General features: G+C 36.4%; 1 protein-coding gene across 2 annotated transcripts in view; it reads left to right on the top strand.

The window, feature by feature from the left end:
* smarca1 (SWI/SNF related, matrix associated, actin dependent regulator of chromatin, subfamily a, member 1) overlaps positions 1-23,992 on the top strand; it is an 82,983-nt gene that overhangs the window by 3,482 nt on the left and 55,509 nt on the right. For both annotated transcript variants that reach the window (XM_028815459.2, XM_051935221.1), the window contains exons 2-9: positions 2,765-2,854; positions 9,290-9,456; positions 10,453-10,553; positions 10,953-11,053; positions 16,444-16,623; positions 17,267-17,422; positions 17,765-17,896; positions 20,761-20,829. In XM_028815459.2, coding sequence (XP_028671292.2) covers positions 2,765-2,854; positions 9,290-9,456; positions 10,453-10,553; positions 10,953-11,053; positions 16,444-16,623; positions 17,267-17,422; positions 17,765-17,896; positions 20,761-20,829 — 996 coding nt within the window. The remainder of the gene's footprint in view (positions 1-2,764; positions 2,855-9,289; positions 9,457-10,452; positions 10,554-10,952; positions 11,054-16,443; positions 16,624-17,266; positions 17,423-17,764; positions 17,897-20,760; positions 20,830-23,992) is intronic.

Raw genomic sequence — 23,992 nt, 5'->3', positions numbered from 1 at the left:
ACTCACTGTTAATATGGAGACTTTTCTGCGGTTGAACGGTTAATAGTGCCTTATGGTAATGAGATCCACCTATGCTGCATAGCCGTCTATTTTGTTGTTTCTTTCATGTTCGTGTGTTTGTTCCTGTTATCCTTTCCTTTTCGTTTTGTACCCGTGACCGTGTATTCATGACTTGTTTCAATATGTTTCCTTTTCTGCAGTTGAACGGTTAATAGTGCTTTATTGTAAGGAGATCCACCAATGCTGACACCTATGCTGTCTAGTGTGAAGGTGCTGACGTTCACTTTAGAATATGTGGCTTGGGTGTGACTTCTTATGGATGTGGGGGGGGGGGGGGGGGGGGGGGGGGGGGGGGGGGGGGGGGGGGGGGGGGGGGCGGGGGGGGGGGGGTGTGGGGGGGTGGTTGTTGAGGATTGTTGTTGCGCGAGCGTCTTCTTTCTTTTTGTGTTCCTGTGTCTTGTTGAATCCCCCTCTTTGTGTGTGTCCCCGTCCCTCGCTTGTAGGGTCTGTGGGGGTGGTTTTGTGTTCTTTTTTTTGTGTTCCATGGGCTTGTTGAATCCCCCTCTTGGTGTGGTTCCCGTCCGGTGCCGGTAGGGGGGGGGGGGGGGGGGGGGGTGGGGGGGGGGGGGGGGGGGGGGGGGGGGGGGGGGGGGGGGGGGGGGTGCCTTGCTGTTGTGCGCGAGCCTCTTTTTTTTTGGGTCTAGTTTCGTGTGCAATGTGTTTCGTGCTTTTCCTGCGTTGACTTGCGCCTCATTTCTTCCTTTTTGTATGGTGCTCATTCCTTTTTTCTGTGGTCTTGTCCGCCACTCGCGGCCCCTCATCCGCCTTTGTCGCCTCTTTTCTCCGACTCTCGCGGACCTCTTTTTGCGCCTGCGCCCTCTCGCGGCCCCTCATCCGCCTCTCTCTCGCCCTCTTTTGTCCGCCTTTCTCGGCTCCTCAGCCGACTCTCGCGGACTCTTTTTGCGCCTGCGCAGTACGTCTTTTTGCAGCTACGGCCCATGGCCGGATGTGCCTGCGTCCATCATCCGGTTTTGCATTCTCGGTTAGTAATATGGATTACTTTCATGTCAGATATCGCATCATATCACATATCAAAAATTTATACAAAACCCACTAGTCTTCTAAGCTTGAGCAGCTAGTGACAGGTTACTACTGGATGATGCTGAGCAACCAAAACTACCTTAGTTAAACATACAATTAATTGAGACTAACCAAATACATTTTTGCAATTAGTTGCAATTAAACAAATCATTTGACAGCCCTCTTTTAAATATCGTCTTTCTGGAGCTTGTGCTGACATTCTAAAACTTCACAATTATAAATCTACATATGGACATATCTCATTAATCTTACCTACATTAAACTAACATCAGATTTCTAGTTTTTTGCAGTGTTGTCATTGGAGTCAGATTTTTTTTTTAATGTAACAATACTGAAAGATGGTTCTTAATTTGTAATAGTATTATACACTTGTCCATCATCAACCTCCTGCACTCTCATTGTACCCTTCCTTTTCTAGCTGTTGAATTTTTTTGTTGCCTGAAAATGTTAATTATTTGGGTTATATACATCTATTGTTAAGAAGTTACTTGATCAGTCTGTTGATGTGTGATTCTTTCAATTGCAAAATTGAGTTGTTTTATTTCATTAGATGTTTATCCTTTATTTCAATAACTTAAGACAAACAAATCCTGGCAAACGTTTCTTTTACGTTTTTCTTATTATGCCATAATTTGTAACATTTTGACACGGTAATAATCAGGGTTGTGGAGTCAGTAGATAAATCCTTCGACTCCGACTCCTTAGTTTCCGGTACTTCTGACTCTGACTCCGACTCCCCGACTCCGACTCCTCTGTATTTAATATGCAGATGTATTTTCCATGTTGATTGAATGAAGACAACATACATGTCATTTAACCGCAGAACTACTGGCTAGGAAGCTGACTCTCTACTGTATTGGCCAGTTTAAAGTTTAAACAAAAGACAAGAACCCCTGAACACACATCAGGCCATAGTACACACCTCCACCTACATCATTACACTTGTTTATACTCAGATTAACTTGTTAAACACATTATGTCTGAAATAAAATGAAAACACTTTTTGTAATGTACCATAATCCAGATTACAATATGTGAATGTCAGGTTGTAGAATAGCTCAGCTAAACTTCACACTAGTAGTAACACAACTATGCACTGGGCTTTATTCTTTCATCAGAGAAGTACTTAATTAAGACTATTGTTTGTGAAATTTTGAACTTGCTGTATTTTTTTTTCATTACAATTTAAATTTATTAGGAGTCAGAGTCGGTACATTTTTGCCGACTCCAACCCCGACTCCAGATACCCAAAATTGTCTCCTGGACTCTTGACTCCGACTCTACAGCCCTGGTAATAATACATAGTTATAATTTACATGAAACACCCAAAGAAAGCTTCCTCCCATGTTGAAGTTCGATATGCAGTGTAATTTTTCTTTTTTATGTTATACACAAGCCATGTACAGAAAGTAGTTTTAATTCTTTTTGGTAACACTGTCTTCTATAGCATCATTCAGAATTTCACTTTAGTAAATCAGAAATTCTGAAGATTGTATATTTTGTTTTCTTTTTGTAGGCTTATTTTACCAGGTCAAGTACACAGACCATGAAATCTAGCTTGCTTTGGTAGATTTTAGTTTAGAGAAGGAGCAGATTTGCTGTATTGAATGGACTTCTTTTTTTTTTATTAAAAAGCATATATTATTTCTTCCTTTTAATTCAGAAGGAAGATCCTCCTTTTCAGCTGAAACTTCCACCAAAGGCTGTTGGCAGACTAGAAGCAGAAGTTGACCCAGAATATGAGGAAAAGAGGGTGAGTACAAACTGTTGCATTTGCTTTATTTTCATTTCAGGTTTTTTGGAGAGAAACATGTTTTTCCTAACAAAGTAAAAGTGAATAATTTTAAAAATCAAAATAAAATGGGAAAACAGGTCATTTTATCTAATTCAGCTGAAGGGGTGAAAAGTATGATAAACCCAATTTTTAAAATGGTATGATACCAGAGTTTCAGGAATTTTGGTACCAGATTTAAACAGTAGATTTGAAAGACCTTGGGCCTCATGTATAATGCTGTGCATAGAGAATGACGTATGGACAAAATTGGAAATGTGCTTATGCACAAAAAATTTCGGATTCATAAAACTGTGCGTAAACAAAGTTCTATGCGTTTCCCTTTTGTAAATCCCAATCAACGTGAATTTGAATGCAAATGCAAATGCCTACAGGCCCACCTTGACTCCTCCCAGAATTTCACCTATTTGAATATGCAAATCAATATAAAAAGCCCCTTCCATTTAGTGTTTTGTTAAAAAACAAGGGCAAAAGCACATGGGGGGGAAAAAAAAAGAATTTATGCGAATGCGAAATTTAGCTCCTGCTCAATGAAGTGCAGGGAAGGAAAAACATTGTATTTGGTGGCTTTAATCTCGAAATTTACACATTATTCTTATTTTTTTTTATTTTTCATTAAAGTAGAGCTGGATGAGTTTTCTTTATTCTTTTATTCTTTATTTTAACAGTAGTTTCTGTCAAATGTACCAATCCCCAATTCCTGTCCTTCCATTTTCTTTCTCCATGTAACCAATTTCCACACCATAAATGTCTTCATATTCTCTACCGCCATGCCCCTGTTCCCCCACATGTTTAATACATGCTTTAAAGTATTTCATAATGAAAACAATATAATTCTTTCTTTTGCATTTATATAGCGCTTTTCTCACTACTCAAAGTGCTCAGCAATTGTAGGTTAAGGGCCTTGCTGAAGGGCCCAACAGAGAAGAGTCCCTATTGGCATTTATGGGATTCGAACCGGCAACCTTCCGATTACTAGTGCAGATCCCTAGCCTCAGAGCCACCACTCCGTATATCAAGTATACATCCTAGTATTCTAATGGCACACAGCTCCAAGAGGATAGCTCTTGGAAATCTACATCGAGCCGGAGATCATCATCTGTAAATATGCATTACCTTCTATTAAATTGAATTGAATTTCTTTATTGTCGTTGTATGGTACAATGAGATTCAATATGCAACCTCACCATAAACTAATTTTCCTATAAAATTATAAAAATAATTATAATAATACAATAATAAACAACGAAAAACATACAATATCAAAGTATAAGTGCAATATACATATACATGTAGTGCAGATAGTGCAAATGGTTCATAAAGTGGCTCAGGTTGTGCAATATTATGCTTGTGGTGCATATTTACAGTGAGGTAATTGTAATTATAAGTACAAACGGTTCTACCAGGAGCACTTGATGGACTGATTGAGTGAGTTTATAACTCTTGTGATGAAACTGTTTCTGAGCCTCGAGATCTGTGCAGGAAAGGCTCTGAAGTGTTTTCTGGATGGGAGAAGTTTAAATAGTCTGTGGAATGGGTGAGTGGAATCCATGCAAAGGAAGCATGTGCTATACGTGTCCTCCAGGACTGGAAGTTGTATCCTGATAATCGTTTGTGCTCTCAACACAACCCACTGTAGAGCTTTCCGACTAGCAGCTGTGATACCGAAGATATAATGCATTAAAATACTCTCAATAGTGCACTGAGAGTAACAACACTAAAGTAGTTATGGTGTTTGAAATAGTTTGGCCATTCTGTCCACCATTATATTGTTTTCTGAATGTTTACAATCTAGTGCCTTACATTTGTAAACGATATGCAATTAATTTTGGTGTATTTGATATAGTCCACATAATGGATGTGAATCTAAAAAAAGAGCACAAAAACAGTAGCATTGCTTTGATGCTGAGCAAAACTGAGCATGCATGGTGTGAAGCTGCTGTGAAAATGTGCATGCCTTTATGCCAAGTTTAGTTTTTCATACATTTTGAAGTGAGCGTGGAAACAAGTGTACGCAACATTTTTGTGCGTGCGCACTGTTTATACATGAGGCCCCTTGTGTTCAGTTCTTCATTCTTCTGATTCTGACATTCTGCAAACAGCACTGGGGCGAAAGCCTCCCCTGCCTCTATTGACACACTTGAGCAGTTTCTTAAACTATGGGTCGCAAATATTTGTATTAGGAAGACACATGACATTATAGTAAAATGACAAAAGTTCCTCCAAGTGTAAAGTCTGTGCTGAGTAATATGCCCACCCATATTTATTGTCCTTTTTTGAGGCAGTATATGAAACAACGTCATTGATGCATCACAGAGAGCTTTTGTTTCTGTGATATGAAAATATAATATGTTTTCCTCAACTCCTATCTCACAAGTCTATTAAACATTCAGTCTGAGAGGACTGACAACAAAGATGTGTATAAGAAAGGGACAGAGAGGAGGAACTGACAGCCAAGCTCTTGAGGTGAAGAATTTGTGGAACTAGATTGACAAAGAAGAAAAACATTTTCCAACATAATAGGCCTAGAAGAGTTGCTTTCTGTGATGCTTTGTTGTGTTGCTTACCTGCATGCATCTAAATTGCAATTTGTAAAGTTAGAATGCTGTATACATGAATAAAACACAAATTATTTACTGGTCTCTATATTTCTGCGATACATCCCATGGCCGGGGCTTTACTGCTGTAGTGAAAAATTCAGAGCTCCATGAAAATCAGATTGTAAAACTCAGTTGACAGCCTCTAATCTGTGTTTATTACTCAAAGTTAATCTGTCCAGGAAGGATGAGTGCATTCCGCAGCTAAATTAATAACAAGGGTTAGGAACTTAACAAGTGGATGGGTGTAGAATGCAGCCGAGCTTACAATATTACAGGACAGAGAGAGACATGGAAGCACAGTGCAGTAAAGTGAAGAAATAGGCACAATAACACATGCATTTATTTATTTATTAATGTATATCTATGTATGGTTCCCTTTTGAGTTTTACAAATGTAGTTTCTTACAAGATAACCCTACAATTGCTGTGGACTGCTTATAATTAATCCTCTCACGAAATATTACAGACCTAAATATTTTTTAAGTGTTGCTTTAACATTTGATATTTTATTTAATGACTACCAGTTGTGAATACTTTTACTTTTAACTGTAATTAGCAGGAGACAATTTGCTATAGCTCTTTAAAGAATTTCTTTCTTTTTCTATGCTGTTAAATCAGAGTTCTGTGTGGACTGATAATTTTGAAAGCACACAGGAATCAGATTTTCTCACGGCTCTGGATTTTTCACCACATAGTCCCTATGTGGAGTTTGCCATTGATGCTCAGTGTGGGTGAATTCTTTATAATATTTGTCTTTGGGCATTTCAGTATGGACTGAGATCCTTTTGTAACGATGTGAAAATTCCAGTGTGAACGGAGATTGTTCTTTGTTTTTAAATAAAAATTCAGTAGTGTGGAAATAGCCTCAGTGTGAGACAATCCTCCTAAACCACCCTCTCCCCTTCGACACACTTTAGAGTCTTTTTAGTGTTTTTGAACTGCTGATCCATGGACCTGGTCTGGCAGAAATTTCCTGCCAGTCCATGAAAGAGTTGTTGCTACTTATATACTGTACCTGGATCATGTATGTGCATGGATTGGGGCCGTGCTGCCTGGGACAATAAGTATAGGTGGCAGTGCCAAGAGTCTGCCAAGGAGGTATGGAGGGGGCAGGTTCATTCTTTCGGTAACAGCACATTGATGTGTGTCAGCTCCCCTGTCAAAAGCACATGCATATTGTTTGCAAATACTTTATGTTATTTCCAAAAACATTGCTTTAAAATTTTAAACATTTACAAAATGGAAAGAAAATAACAGCAAAACCATTGAACTTTCTTTAACAGCAGAAACAATAGAAGAAAAGTAGTGATGACACCAAAAGTTAGCTAAGTATGAGTGCTTCAAGTTTAAAAGAAAAAAGTGAAAAAAAAACTTAGGAATGTGCAACAGAAACTGAAAAAAAACCCAAAAGAATACTTTGTTAGGCATTAAAATAAGGAGTATTTAAAGCTTGGATTCACTGTAGCCCCTGGCAGTGAACTATTGCCACAACCCTTGTGTGTAGTACATTCCGAAATGCTGTCAAATGAAACTATAAAACCTTCCAAACTTGTTCGTCATTTGCGTTCAAAGATTACACAACCATGTGAAGAGTCAGAAAATTCACATGAAGAAGATGACGACTAGTGACACGTCACCACATCAGATATCTTATTTAATTGCTCTTTGAATGTTGAAAATGAAAAAAAAAACTTCACTATTGATGAAGAATTAGTAAAGCCTTGCAGCTTAAATGTTGCTCGGGAAATTTTGGGTGCTCAAGCCACTCATAAAGTTGAGGTTATACCACTTTTGGAAAACGTCATTCAAAGGAGAATTGTTGATATGGTCAGTGATATTGAAGTGCAAATTGTAGAGGGGGAAAAGAAACTGAGATGTTTTGTAATTCAGCTTGATGAATCAACTGACATGAGTAACCATGCTATTCTACTTTGCTTCATGAGGTATAGTGAAGATGAAGACTTTAGGGAAGAACATCTTTCTTGATTTACTTGGACTGACTGCTGGTTCAGAGATATTTAGTGCTCGTAATGAGTATTTTTAAGTGCAGGGATTAGACTGGGGCAAGTTTCATCGTGGTATATATGGACAGTGCTGTGAACATGAGTGGACATTGATCAGGGGTAGTTTCGAAAATAAAGGATGTAGCTCATCCAGAAATCTTGTCCATTTACTGTGTGATTCACCGACAGCACCTAGTTGTAAAGAAACTTTCTACTGAACTTATCACTTTAATAAATGACGCGGTGAAGAAGATAACTTAAATTCATAGTTGAGTTGTGAACTATAGTCTGTTTACAACACTCTGTAAAAGTATGGACTTGCAACACTAACAACTCCTTCTCTACGTGGAGGTGAGGTATCTATTGAGGGGAAGGGTTCTTTCACTCCTTTTTGAAATGAATGAAGTAAAACAGTTTCTGCGAGAGTGAAACTCTGCATTAGTAGAGCCTTTATTGGATGAGGAATGGATGGCTAAGGTTACATATATGGTGGACATTTTTAGCCCTTTCAACGAACTTAATATTTCTCTTCAAGGGTTTTGTATAAATATTTTTACACTGAAAAATAAGACAGATGCATTCAAAAAGAAACTGGGTCTTTGGGATAGTTGTGTAGAAGAAGAAGATACAGAAATGTTTCCAGTTTTCAAGACTTTTTGATTACTGTCAACTGGAAATTCATATTCAATATAATACATCAACATTTAAGGACATTAGTTCAGAACTTTGACCATTATTACCCTGAAACTGAGTATCCTCATAAAGATAGCATCTGGTTTAATAACCTCTTAAAGGAAGATGTCAACTCATGTACTCTTAATCATCATGAAAAAGAAAACATGATCAAGTTGTCTTCTGAATGTCACTCTGGTGTCCAAACATAAAATGCAATCATTGTCACAATTTTGCATATCACTGGAAAAAGAATATCTTTCTCTCAGTTACAGGGCTATTAAATTGTTAGTTGTAGTTGTATTGTTTGACAAGTCTTTTTCAGCCCTATCAGTGATAAAAAACAAACAGAGAAACCAAATGGATGTCACTTCAGTGCTTCCTCTCTTGGAAACAACACTGTAGCCACAATTATCAAGTATTCCTCCGAAAAAGCAACACCAGATTTCATACTAGCTTTATTTGAATTAAATATTTCTCTGTAAAAACTTCAATTCTGTTCTATTATATTCAATTTCAATTTTCAGTTCTTTTATTAGCATTTTCTACTGCTTAGTTTCTGGTTATTTTGGAGAATTTTCATTTCATAGTATTATACTTAAAAACTAGTACACAAAGTGCTATATAAATAACATTTTATATTTCTGCCTTAGTGGTTCCCGAAGTAATTCTCCTATTTTCACGGGTAAGTGAAAAGGTTGAAAACCACTGAATTGACGATGGACAAGCCACCATACCCTCCCCCTTCTTCTCTTTGATATGCTGATGACTTTGTGGAGGACAGTGAATTTCATCTCACTTGATAATTCAAAGGGAAACCATAACTTATAGCAATGTTGGGAGTCATGCGTTTATGTGCTATCCAGTGTGTGCCCCAGTAAGGGAAGAGGGTTTGTTGTGTGATATTAGGATGGGGTTATGAGAGTTGTCCATAATTTGCTTCAGTACCTGTTACTTAGGGGGGAAAGTATCTTTACAGAAGTCAAAAGTTTAGTAACAATCCAACATGATTCAGCTATGGGATTGAACTTGTGTGTTGTTTGAATAAAATGAATTTCTGTCTGCTTGTCTATATCTCAGACTTACCTGTCTAATTTATGTACTCTCTGTATTTTTATGCAGAAGGCAGACAGAGCAAATAGGTTTGAATTTTTGTTGAAGCAAACAGAGCTCTTTGCACATTTTATTCAGCCGGCGGCTCAGAAATCACCCACGTCCCCACTGAAGGTTAAGCTGGGCAGACCAAGAATCAAGAAAGATGAAAAACAGAACCTGCTCTCAGTTGGCGAGTAAGGAATAATTTCATTTGTTTTATTTGGATTTATACTAATGTAATGATCATGTGGAAATTGGCCTTAAATACAGTTTTTAAATGTTATCAACACTGATGGTGAAAGTCAAACAACATGTTCCTTAAAATGCAGAATATATTTAAAGTCTAGTTTGAATAGAATGTTTGTGGTACACAAAAAGCACATCAGATACAATTATTACATACATTTACATTCCTGTCAAGTTTACCAGAGAGTAGAAAGAAATTATTCCAGCAGTTCATGTAAAGATTAATTAGGGCAGTTATTTGGAATGTAATTTAATAGCACTTAAGACTCTCAAATACTTTAGCTGAACACCTTTGGTGGAGATGAATAGATCAAAAAAATAGTACTGAGTAATATTCACGCTGTACAGCACATACATCGTTTCCTATAATGTAATTTAAATAGACTGTAGCAATTCTGAGAGCTTTATGGTGTCTTGTTATTTATTATTTAGTCAATTATTTTGTATTTGTTATGGTGCTTTCCACACTGAATACAAATCCAGAAATGCTGAATTCAGTATGATACAAGTTTAATAGAAGTTTGTATTCCTTCAATCATAGCTGAGTCCATGTGGTTAGTCCACAGGGGTGTTTGAATTCATGACTTTGCTGCAACCAATGTGACTCTTTAGCTGTTAGATTTTGTTGACAGATAAATAAATAACTGAAAATTATCCAAAATGTCCATATTCCATTTTGTTTTAATTATTTCACATAATTTCAAGAGTTAATGTCCAAAAACTGTAACCATCCAAAGAAGTATTTTTTCTGTGTTTTTAAGATTCTCTTGGTTGTTTGTGTCTACACAGTTCTCTTACTGACAGGCAGATTTGCAATTCATGCCCTTTATCCCAAGGTGCACCGTTATGATTGTGGAAGAGCTAGGCCTGAGTGTAAATATTTAGTAGTGATCTTTGAAAGATGCTACTGAAGGTGTGATGCTGTCGAATCAATTAACTTGCAGTTATCGACATCGACGTACAGAACAGGAGGAAGATGAGGAGCTGCTTTTGGAAAGCAGAAAGGCTGCAAATGTTTGTGTGCGATTTGAAGAATCACCCTCTTGTAAGAAGCTATCATTTTGCTGTTTTCTTTTGTGTTAGGTATTAAATAATTAAACATTAAAAGTAAACATAGTTCTTGTAACTTTTAAAGTAAACAAGTACTTTATCAGGTTTAATTAGGCATACCACAAATTTAGATAAATATAACTTATGGTATTAGTACTGGTACAGCATGTGTTGTTCATGCTGAAAATTAAATACTGATTATTCAACATTTACTGGGCAAGATAACTTTTTTTACTTGTTTGTGAATGTATGTTACTAATAATTTTATTTGTAGATCTTTGACTGAAAGTTAACAGTATAACTGTTTTTTACATGTGTTTTTGAACACTGATTACAATAACTAAAATTTCATATTTATTTATTTATTAACCAGTTAATACTTTATATATTACAGATGTGAAAAATGGTGCTTTGAGAGACTATCAAATAAGAGGCCTAAACTGGATGATTTCTCTCTATGAAAATGGTATCAATGGGATTCTAGCAGATGAAATGGTTTGTATAGATTATTTTAGTGAATGCTGTTGTAATATCAACCTATTTTTCATTTGTAAACAGGGGGGTTGCTGATATTTTGGTTTTGAGCTAGTAAATTAAATAATTTTATACTCAAATGCAGCGTATTCCAAAGTTTTTACATGACAACACACCAATTTCTGCTCACCACCCCAACATACGGTAATAAGTCTGTGTATTTAAATATATAAGAAGATTTTTTTTTAATTGAATAATCTCTAGAGTTAGTGACTCACATATTACTTTTGAGTTTACAAATTTCTCTGATGGTATGTTCAAATGTGAGACAAATTAACTTACATTTCTTCAAGCACTTGTTTTAATGTTTTTATACAGTGCCATATTTTTCCTTTTTATTGTAACAGCTTTAAAGTGACAATTCATAAGAACCTTTTCCATGTCAGCAGTGCTTATTTAGCCTACCTCAACCAATACACAGTTAACAGTCTGCCTCTTAGGATGGTTGCTGGCTTAACACATCATGCCTAAAATGAAGATGTAATGAAATATAAACAGTAATCTTGTGTTTACTGTCTTATACATTTGGTGAAACTGTAACAGGGAAAAAAATGAAACTGAGTGTAGTTTAATCTCATATTTTAATCAGTGACTACCAGCTACTGCCTTCCGTACTCAGCTGGTGTCCTGTGCTGAAAAGTGTCAAGTCGGGTTGGTTCCTGCAAACCTAATTAGTTGCCCACTACCTTTATTTTTATTCTTTCACATTTAATGTTTTTGAGCAATCACATGCAATTTTGTCTCGGTTTCTAATGTTTAAATTGAGTCTCAATCCATTTTCTCTTCAATTCATTTAATTAATTACATTTATATAGCACTGTTCTAACCTATTCAAATCACTTTACATAGACAATGGGGAATCACTTCAGACACCACCAATGTTTAGCATCCACATGGATTACATTCTTACACCAGTACACTTAGCACATGGTGGCTATTAGGTGGTAAAGCAATGAGAGAGACAGATAGCCAGTTAGGAACACGGGGGTGATTAGGGCCCAGAATAGACAAGGCTGTGGTTTTCAGTTTAGCCAAGACATTGTGACAGGACTTTTGTGCTCACAGAGAATTCTGTTTTGTGAAGTGTTATGTTTTCAAGTGTTGTATTCGTTTGAAGGCTGCAGTTGCAGATATGTTAGTCTTTAATGAGCACACCAATTTTACATTCAAAAATGGAAGCACACGAACTGTAAAAAACTGTAAAACTTTTATAACCAACCCTCTGTGCATGCAAATTAGCAAGATACTTGGTCTTTAACGGCAACAACAATAATTTAGTCTGAGTTTGTTTACTGTAATGATGAACTTAACCGATGCACCACACGCAAAAAAGCAAAAATATAAATAATGAGGAATGTATATGTATATATGCATAGAGTATAAAAATATATACAGCACCCAGAATGATGGAATATATTCAAATGTATACTTATTTTTAATGAGTTTTCGAATCTCAATATTTGGTTATGTTGACTATGGGTCTCTATATTTTGTATTACAAGTTGAGATTGAAATTGAAAATTTAAAACAAATTAGACCATTACATTCCATTTACATAGCCTATGTACCCCTACTTCTTTCTTTAAAATAAACAGACCATATTATCTATGCCTCAACCATCTACATGTCCAGATACGCCTTCCTCTTCTCTTTGTACTTTCAGAGCACAGTATGGCAAGAGTCAGGAATGCATCTCTTTTCTTTGTTAACATTTTGAGATGCCTATGGCCATCATGATTTTGTGAATGTGTAAAACTGTCCTTCGGGGGCCACATACACATATAGTCTGCGCACCGATGTTGTAGCGTGTTAAGTGAACTAAATGTGGTTATACAGTTTGAGCACATATATACGACTGGTGACTCGGTTGTGCAGTATGAGTAGTCACTTGCCCTCGATTTCTGAAGATTGCATGGTGCATTCCCATCATAACAGATCTCTAAAAATAAAGAATCAGTTTTAATCAAGCTATTTGCTATAGATATTTTGAAAGTGTGATTTAGATTTCATATTGCGAATCTTTGAGGGCTTGCATTTGAGGATGGTAAAAGGGAATGGATGTTATTTACATCACCCCACATGAATTACTAAATGTATTTGTTAAAACACAAGAATATAACCAGATTTGGCTGTGTTTCTGGTCAATTTCATGAAGGTTCCTAAGAAGTCAATAGCAAATGCTGGCCAGTGCAATGTTCAGCTTTTCATACAAAAGGAGAAAAGTAACACACTGTATTTTATAACATCCATCCATCCATCCATCCATTTTCCAACCCGCTGAATCCGAACACAGGGTCACGGGGGTCTGCTGGAGCCAATCCCAGCCAACACAGGGCACAAGGCAGGGAACCAATCCTGGGCAGGGTGCCAACCCACCGCAGGTATTTTATAACATGAACTCTGTAATATATTTACTTCATTTTTTAAGTAATGAGTCATTTAACTAAGTTACTTTTGAAAGTAGCATTCCCCAACACTGTTGTCACATTACTTGCTGTAATAATGTAGTGACTTGGTTATGAACTACCGTCCATGCAGCAATGCAGTGCAAGGACTGTGCAGTAGGGTAACAACACAAATTAGCTATACAAATGAGGACCACCAGGAGGAGCGATGGCGAAGTGTGAGCAGCCGGCATGAATCAATGAACAAAAGAATGAGGTGTCCTGGAGTGGGATGAGAGAAAGGGAGGGCAGTGGTGAAATTGAAGCAGGAGCATGGTAATGTGGTTGCCTGTCACATCAACAAAAGTTGTTGAGAGGGAGTGGAAAAAAAGGATAAGCTGTATCTTCTGGATCATTAAAAGAGCCAAGAGTGATGAAGAGACAGAGTGGATGGGGAAAAAAGCTTGGTTTTTATTCCCTTGTAATAACGGCTCTTCTAACTGGAGTTAGCAGTAGCCAATGCAGCTCAGTAACAATGTTCATTACGGCCAGAGGGAAAGGCTGTACACAGCAGCAGCACTTTCTGGAGTCTTTGGGACAGACTGAACAGATGACAGAGGATACCACAAAGTTGGTCAGCACAGGCCTTAAGAACATAAGAAGTAACTTCATCCGGTCCTGCATAGCAGTTGTCTCCTCAGTCCATAACTGAGGGTCAGAGGTAGACTTGTCATTGGCCATTCCAATTGAAGCTGTAAGCATTGCTGATGGTGTTGGCGGGACATCTTTCATGTTGTTCTCCTCCTGATGTGTTGCAGATTTTACATAATTTTTTAATTGAGCCCTTGGATCCCTCTTGGAGTTTAATCATTATTGTGTATGCACTTTACATTGAACCTCTTGAGGATCCCCAGCATGGTCAGAGCGGGAGATGCCAGTACACGATGTAAAAAATGGAATAAAGGCAGTACACCATACCAGTGCGTAACAGCCCATTTCAATCCCTGAGCTTCTGTACAATGACACAGAGTTGGTTTCCTTAATTAAGAAATCACTCTGCCGCATTGTTCGGAAAAGTGTAAATTAAAAGATGCTGAAAATTTTCATGTATTATTTTGATTGTCATGGAGATACTGTATCTCTGTGGATGTCCCCCAGCTCTGAGATCTCTCAAAATATGTTATAGAGCTTGTGCTTTACTGTGAAGACTGCGCTCTGATGAGACATTCTTTACAAATATTGTCGAGCCTCTGATTAGGTTTTGTAATACAGTAATCCCTCCTCCATCGCGGGGGTTGCGTTCCAGAGCCACCCGCGAAATAAGAAAATCCGCGAAGTAGAAACCATATGTTTATATGGTTATTTTTATATTGTCATGCTTGGGTCACAGATTTGCGCAGAAACACAGGAGGTTGTAGAGAGACAGGAACGTTATTCAAACACTGCAAACAAACATTTGTCTCTTTTTCAAAAGTTTAAACTGTGCTCCATGACAAGACAGAGATGACAGTTCCGTCTCACAATTAAAAGAATGCAAACATATCTTCCTCTTCAAAGGAGTGCGTGTCAGGAGCATTGACTGTCACAGAGATAGAGAGAAAAGCAAACAAATCAATAGGGCTGTTTGGCTTTTAAGTATGCGAAGCAGCGCGGCACAAAGCTGTTGAAGGCGGCAGCTCACACCCCCTCTGTCAGGAGCAGACAAAGAGAGAGAGAGATAGAGAGAGACAGAGTTTGTTTTTCAAGCACAAATCAATACGTGCCCTTCGAGCTTTTAAGTATGCGAAGCACCATGCAGCATGTCGTTTCAGGAAGCAGCTGCACAAAAGATAGCAACATAAAGATAATCTTTCAGCATTTTTAGATGAGCGTCCGTATCGTCTAGGTGTGCGAACAGCCCCCCTGCTCAATCCCCCTACGTCAGGATCAGAGAAAGTCAGCGCAAGAGAAAGAGAAAAGTAAGCTGGGTAGCTTCTCAGCCATCTGCCAATAGCGTCCCTTGTATGAAATCAACTGGGCAAACCAACTGAGGAAGCATGTACCAGAAATTAAAAGACCCATTGTCCGCAGAAACCCACGAAGCAGCGAAAAATCCGCGATATATATTTAAATATGCTTACATATAAAATCCGCGATGGAGTGAAGCCGCGAAAGGCGAAGCGCGATATAGCGAGGGATTACTGTATGCTTTTTGCTAACTGTTGGATTAATTTCATTATTAATGAAAGCTGGGTGCATAATGAATGACAGCTTGTCTGTTATTTAGAAAATTAAGAAATTAGTTACAGTAAGATAGTTATGCTTCAGATATGATTCTACAATGTGAATAGCACATCTTTTCATTATTACTTTCTGTATAGGGATTTCAGGGCCTTTTCATACACTTGAAGTGAGGCTTGTTGATAAGCCAAACATAATTTTTTGGGTCAACTTTTGATCTTAAAATTCTTGCCCTATCTGTGTATATACAATAATAGGCTGAAGTATTGTGCCTTGAAGCCGAGTCCTACCAACAAAAAATTTCATTCTGTGTGTGCATAATGACAATAAAGAATTCTATCTATCTATCTATCTATCTATCTATCTATCTATCTATCTATCTATCTATCTATCTATCTATCTATCTATCTATCTATCTATGAAAGCTACTAAGGTACTTTTTTAAATAATAATTTGATGCACATTTTTTTAATTTATATTGTGCCTTTCTTACTAGTTGTTTAAAACCTTATTATAGAGGAATATTAATTCCTATAATTTGCAATTACTGTAGAAACCACATTTTTCAATTTTCACATGCTGGAAAATCTACTTGAATCACCATCTTACAGTATATTCAAAAGTCATTTAAACTAAGCAAAGACTTGTTTGACAAGGAAGTCGGTATTTTACTTGTGGGAGGTGACTAACACTATGACAATGTTATGCTCACTTTTCTCTTTCCACACTTCATCTGTGTTTCTGTAGGGGCTTGGAAAGACGCTGCAGACCATTGCATTGCTAGGTTATCTAAAACATTTTAGAAATATCCCTGGGCCTCATATGGTCTTAGTTCCAAAGTCAACACTGCATAACTGGATGAACGAATTTAAGCGTTGGGTCCCTTCCTTAAGAGCTGTCTGTCTTATTGGAGACAAGGATGCTAGGGTAAGTGATTTAGGTTTGTGAAGAATTAATGCAAATGTAAGAAATATTTTAAGGTGAGCGGACCATTTAATTTGATGAAGTTTGTCAATGTTCACTTAATACATTCAACATGATGTCAGGTGTGAGATTTAAAGTTCTCAAGGTGCTACTATCAGCTAAACTATGAAGAACATTGCTTTGTGTACAATTATGTGAGTCTGAATTAATTTCAAATGTATATGCAGAATTTGCTCCTAACCAATTTCCATTCATGGTGTTGTGTTAATTTTGATTTTTTTTTTTTGAGTAATTGGTAGCGTCAACTTTACTTACACTATTTGTAATTGTAAGTATTTCTGTTTTGTCTGAACGTAATCACCCTTTGCTTAGACTGATTTATGATATTCATGTTTCTTCTAAGCTGCAGCTCTGGAATAAGTCTTTTAGATCTTTTTCTGAACTTTTTGTAATACTTTTATGCTGAACTTTACCATTAAGATATAGCTTTGACCTGTTAATAGGTTTAGACAATCTAATTGGCTAGTGCCTTGTGCTAGAAGTGTCATTCCCTTAGATTTATATTTTTGTCTCTTAGTTTTTTAAATTGGTATAGAGACTGGTTTGTTTAAGAATGTAAAACAGAATCTTGTTATTTATTGTATAGGCTGCCTTTATTCGTGATGTTATGATGCCAGGAGAATGGGATGTTTGTGTTACTTCATATGAAATGGTAATCAAAGAAAAGTCTGTCTTTAAGAAGTTCAACTGGAGGTACCTGGTCATAGATGAGGCACATAGGATAAAGAACGAGAAGTCCAAGGTCTGAGAACATTTTGTGGCTATTACGTGTGTCAGTGATTTTCCATGTGCAATGATGTACCCTTAAGCCTCAGTAGAGATTTTTAAGAAATAATTGTTTCTTTACTCCAAAGCCCAGGCAGACATTTAAGAATTAATTTTTTTCTAAACTATTAGTTGTCCAAATAATACAATCCAGTGGCATTTTTTAAACTGTACTCCTACAGGATATGTTTGAGAAAGGTGTGATTAAATAACTTCTAATTTTCTCAAAGTAAAAATAATTAGGTAGATTTTATATCTTATTAAAAGTACAGTTTAATCAGTTCATTTGTTTTGTTCTTATTTTTTTCTAAAAAAACAGCTCTCTGAAATTGTTCGTGAATTTAAAACGACAAACAGACTCCTACTAACTGGAACTCCTTTACAGAATAATCTACATGAGCTGTGGTCTCTGCTCAACTTCTTGCTGCCAGATGTATTTAATTCTGCCAATGTAGGTTTTCTTAATTTTTCCTCTGATTAAATTGATCTTACAGTTAGGTATGTTCTTGTGTGTGCTTCAATTATACAGTACATGTGAATTATTGATGTGACTCTTTTGTGCGATTTTCTCCAACCAGACTGATTTAGGAAGTATTTCTATAAATTGCTTACAGTATGTATCTCATTTTGTAGTGCTTTACGTCTTCTGTAGTTTTCTTTGATCATTTTAAGGCTTACTTGCATGAAATATAGTTGTTTGTTTCATGCTGTAATTAATTGTTATACAGGTAAAATTCCGTTACAACGAATATCTTTACAATGAAATTTTAATTACAACGTAGTATTTTTATGGTCCCGACAGTTTCCCCATATGACACGAGTCTATAGAAATCTTGTTACTATGAAATGCATTCAACTGATACTTTCAGTACAACGAAGTGCCCAAAAGACCTTGAAATGCCTGAATGAGTCATCCACAGAGCAGTTAGTTCTGTGGTCGCAGCTCAGTTGTGCACAACAATCCCCAAACAGAAACATGGTAAATTTTTTTTCTTTCTTCGAACTTTCCTCATACTGTTTTTTTGCTGTTTTTGTTTTCTGTGGTTTTCAGTGATACCTTTTGCTTATTGCTCATCAACATCTGAAAAACATCCACTGGAATTTAACTCAGTGTCACCCTCCTATAGAAATTTTCATGGTAGTATGTTTGCACCCAGTGATAGTGTGTGGGAGATACAAAATGCCCTTTAATCCATCTCAGAAACCAAAATATTGAGGAGACCAAAACAGCAAAGAAAAAAAAATAATAAGGAAAATGAATGATCACTGCAAATACAACAGTACACTTAAATAGAAGAAAGAAAATAAGTGTGCCAACGGTCTGTTTGGGCCTGCCTGAACAGGTATTGAACCCCTGCTAATTGTTTGAGATGGGTCTCCAATTCCAATTTAGTATTACACCAGTACTCCCAATATCGCCTTTGTGTCTCTCTCTCCTTCTACTGATTAGAAGGGATTTTTACTTACTAAACAAGGTTTATCTAATTTTCCATGCAGTCTCATCTAAGAGACAAGTCATCATTTAGAGAGATTGTTAAGTGACCTAAACTACTCTGAAATATTTGAAGATAGCTTTAAATTATTGTGATAAGGACAAATGAAAACAACAGCCTGCAAGCAGAATCCATCCATTTTCCAACCCGCTGAATCCGAACACAGGGTCACGGGGGTCTGCTGGAGCCAATCCCAGCCAACACAGGGCACAAGGCAGGAACCAATCCTGGGCAGGGTGCCAACCCACCGCAGGACACACACAAACACATCCACACACCAAGCACACACTAGGGCCAATTTAGAATCGCCAATCCACCTAACCTACATGTCTTTGGACTGTGGGAGGAAACCGGAGTACCCGGAGGAAACCCACGCAGACACGGTGAGAACATGCAAACTCCACGCAGGGAGGACCCGGGAAGCGAACCCGGGTCTCCAGGTCTCCCAACTGCGAGGCAGCAGCGCTACCCACTGCGCCACCGTGCCGCCGCAAGCAGAATGGCCATGCCAATTTTAATTCAGTCAAACAGAAGTGTCTTTTCTATGTCATTCAAATATGCATTTCTTTAAGTCAGAGCACATGAATGTTTCTTTGCATGCACAATGAAATTGTATATTGAAGACCTAAAAACTTTTTAAAATTTGCTAAACAGTTATTTGTATAAGTTAAGTAGATGCTCCGGCATATCGTTAATTTATATTTAAATAAAGGAAGGGATTTTAAAGTTATCTTGTTTCATTAAACATCTCACATAAAGAAGTGATTTAAAGATAATCTATAATTAACTTAAAGATATCTGCATATTGTTTAAAAACATCTTTAAATGGTTGTTATTGTAACACATTTCAGCAACATTTTAGAGTAAAGTCTTCTGAGCTTTAGAGTAAAGTCTTCTAAGCTGAATTAAAAATTAGATATGTCTTTAAATTATTTGACGATGCATTTAAGTGACTTAAGTATGTCTTTCCATCCACTTTATGAATATCATCAGTTAATTACACTAATAATTTGGAATTAAATCCGGTAAGCCAAATTGACATTTAAAGATATCTCTAAATAATTTAAAGACATCTTTTTTTCTAGATAAGTCAGATTGGTAACTTGGTAACTTGGCTTGCCATAGTAATCAGTTTTGAGATCAGGATTGCCCTCTAGGACTCTAATTGCAATCCTTGAGGTCCCACTTTTGGCCCAATGTATTCTTGTAACCATAAGCCCCAAGTTATCTATACGGTTCCACCCATTCTTCAGGCAGTGTTTTCTTCATAAATTACAGAAGGAGTTCAGGTACAGTGTACAGGACTCCTTTGCTACCACTTAAAAAAAAGCTGTTATTGTTCTTTCCATATCTTCATAACACAGGATTAATGAATTATTCCTGGGCCGCTGTCTTCCTAAAGAGGGTGTACCATCCTTTTATGTTGTTTTCCATCCTGTTCTAGAATGACAATAAATGTTTTCAGTGTAGGCTAACTTTTCAGTTAATGCCAGGACCTTTTAATGCTCCCTTATTTGAGCCATCTCAAATGACTGTAGAACCCACTGTAATAGTTTCAGTTAAAGGCTAAGATGTAATAATGAAAATTAATAATTATTACCCTAATAATTATACTCTTAATAGTAAAGATAGAAATGTAAATTATGTTGTTAATTCTGTGAATGTTGACAATCAAACAAAAGCAAAAACAGTTCTAGAGATGAATAGGGTAACATTCATTCATGTCAGCTAATCTGACATTTTAAAATAGTAATATGTAAAACATCATAATGTCTTTACTTTTTTGCTTTCATACTGACTGATACTTGTTTTCTGGTTTTAGGATTTTGACTCATGGTTTGATACCAATAACTGCCTTGGGGATCAAAAACTTGTAGAAAGACTACATGTGGTAAGTTTGATCTTCACCAGTGTTACTAAAACAAACCCAACTTTGTCCTTTCAAGCAGAAATATTTCATGTAGCTTTTTCTATTTTCCTTAAGATTTAACATTTTAATTTCTAAACAAAAAGGTGTTGTTGTTATGATTTGATTGCTTCTCATTAAGGAAAGGGTGTATGTAAGTCCTTTAAAACAGTCATCCACCACGCCTCACTTCATGCAGTCTGACCCCAAATTCCACTGGCAGGCTTCCATGTAATGGGCCTAAAATGGGGCCCTGACTGGGCTAAGGGCAAGGTAAATTCTAATCTTTATACATGATTTTTTTTTTATTTGTAATTCACAAAAAAAGTAAAATATGGCAAATTGGTGAAAAAATAAGACAAAAAGTATTTGCCTGAAAAGAATCCACAGCAAACAAGTTCCAATATGTAATTCAACAGTCAAAGCCAAAAAAAAAGTGAAAAAACAAGAAATCTCAACAACCAAATACTCAAAAATGTACTCTTAAGGACTTTAGTTAACCCCTAGAGGGAAGTCCCTGCAGCTGTGACACCAGGTTGGTTCCACTTCCTTGAGTTCCACTCACAAAGTAAAGAAATGAAAGAACAGTTAAAGATACAGTACATGAATACTAAGCATATAATTACATTGAAAACACATAAACATGAGAAATACAATTAAAAGTGGAAAATAAACACAAGCAAGGGAATAGACCCTGGCTGTAATACAAAAGATACTACATGTAAATGTAATCAGTGTAGTAAGTTTCAATTAAACCACATTTTTTCATGAGGCATAATTTAAATAATATGAAAAATCTTGCAAAATAAAATGTCATGCATGCAAATTAGTAGAGCAGATTACATTATTGTATTTTAAGAGTCACTAGAAACTAAATAAGTTTGACAATTACTGAAATTCATTGTCTCTGATAATGTGTGAGATTAGTATTTTTACAAAAAACTACAAAATTAAATTAGTTTCATTTTAACAAATGTATTGAAATAATAAGTCCATTAAACTAAAATTAAAATAAATATAGCAGGTAACTCTTGAAAACAATTAATAAAATAAATTAATTTTCTACTCCAGCATATGCTTCTGTCATACTGGTGGTTGTTTACATGAATGTTCCATCCGTACCACTCATTGGGGAAAAAAGACTAGTGGGCACACGTTTCCTTCCCTTAGGTAAGATAGTTGCAAGAATCTGCAACAAAAAATAATTACTTCCAACTTCTTTGTGTCATCACCAATACACATAAGAAACATGAAACACATGTTTGCTGAAATCCGAATTCATGGTGAAATCTACTGAGTTAGAAATGTAAAAAGTTTCGACACCAAATCCAACACTAAGCAGTTTAGTATGTTCTAAGTTTATAACTGTAGTTTTTTTAAAAGACATTACTTTTCTGTCATGACAGCAAACAGAAGATTCCTTATAACTAAACTGTGTCTGCAGGCTCCTTTCATGTTGAGATATGCAATATTATAACCAAAGAGGTTGGGTAGTCAACAGAAGCATAAAAAGAAAGTTTTGATAAGGAGATGTCAACACAAAATAGACTAAAACAAAAGGATGGTCAAAAGGACAGACATCATGGTGGTGCTGTGGCGAGATCTGAAATGAACAAATCATGCTCACAGACCTACCAGTGTGTCTGAATTAAACCAGTTCTGCAAACAAGGATTGGGCTAAACTTTTTCAACTGTGTTTCAAGAGACTGATATCAAATGATAGGACGCATTTAATTGTGATTATACCAAGCCTTGAAACTACAGGAGCAATTACTTTTTCACATGGATGATTGGGCTGTTGTAAAACTTTGTTCTTTGAATAAAGAAAGTAATGATTTAAAAACGATTGTGTATTCAGTCATGTTCCCTCTAATGCTGTATTTTGTTTAAAGGATGGAGGCCATTCATTGTGTATAACACATATCAGCAAGCATTGTAAGAACAGTCTTATGAAAAAAAACGTGGTTTCATGTTTTCTTTGTTTTACTAATAGGCTTATATTTTTGATTTTTCTAAGAAAGTGAGTTAATTTTATAAGGCTGAATTTTTACCCATGAATTACTGCACTTGAGTGAACAGCATAAAACATATAAAAATAAACATGTAATAACAATAATAGGTAAACCTAGGTGGAACTTTCTCTGTTTAGCAGACATGCTCCAGTGCAAGGATGTTTTCCTCATGGCCAACTGTTCATAGCATGTTCAAGAGTAAGCAGCTTTAGTGACCTAATACTAATATTACTATTACTTATTATTGGACTATCGAATTTAACCAAGGCAACTTACAACATAATGAGATACAATTAGTTACATTTCTTTTGTTTTTGCAGTTGGAGCACAGTCAGGTGAAATTACTTGCTCATGGTCACACAGTAGTGGGATTTGAACCCCCAACCTCAGAATTTGAATTTCTAGGCCCCAAATCCTTAACCAATACCACACATGATAGCCAATAATAACAGCCCATTGTCTTATGAAATGAAAAAGATTCACCATGCACTCTTACTGTTTTTGCAAATTCTGTGGGCTTAGCAACATGTAATGGGTGTTTTTTTCACCTACTGCGCAAACATTATGATTGAATCTAATAGGTATGCAAAAAATGAAGAAAACAGTCTGATGTTAACTGAAATAGACTTGGGTATAGGAAGTGATTTTCTCCTTTTTTTAAAGCTTTAAGAATGACCATATAGGATAACCTACTGACCCACACTTACCAGTTATAAAAAGAACTCAAAATATTAGGAAAGGTGACCCTTCGTATATTATATTGTTAAGTTTATATAACAAAAAAGCATACATAGGTTGTCTTTCTTTCCTGAATGCTGAATGTAATGAAGTGTTTATAGATGGCATATTCACTTATGATGGAAAATGTTAGATTAAAAACTGTCAAAGAAATTGAGTACAAATAATTCATAAAATTCTATCGAAATGGATTTCTTCACCATAGTACGTGATTCAGGTTGTCTAGTGTAAAGGGATCTGCAGGATTTACAGGACAGCATTGTAGAGCTCTGAAGCTACAACAAATGCTATTTTGAATCACTTCACTTTGAAGAGGCTTCTCAAAATTATATTTATTTTCAGAGGCTATGCCTGAGCCAACATTAAAAAAGACCTAAGTTTAAACAAGAAATCAAATA

This window comes from Erpetoichthys calabaricus, chromosome 12 (assembly GCF_900747795.2).
Source record: "Erpetoichthys calabaricus chromosome 12, fErpCal1.3, whole genome shotgun sequence".
Classification (NCBI taxonomy): domain Eukaryota; kingdom Metazoa; phylum Chordata; class Cladistia; order Polypteriformes; family Polypteridae; genus Erpetoichthys; species Erpetoichthys calabaricus.
Note: the sequence above shows the minus strand (reverse complement) of the source record. Positions and strands in the feature narration are given on the sequence as shown.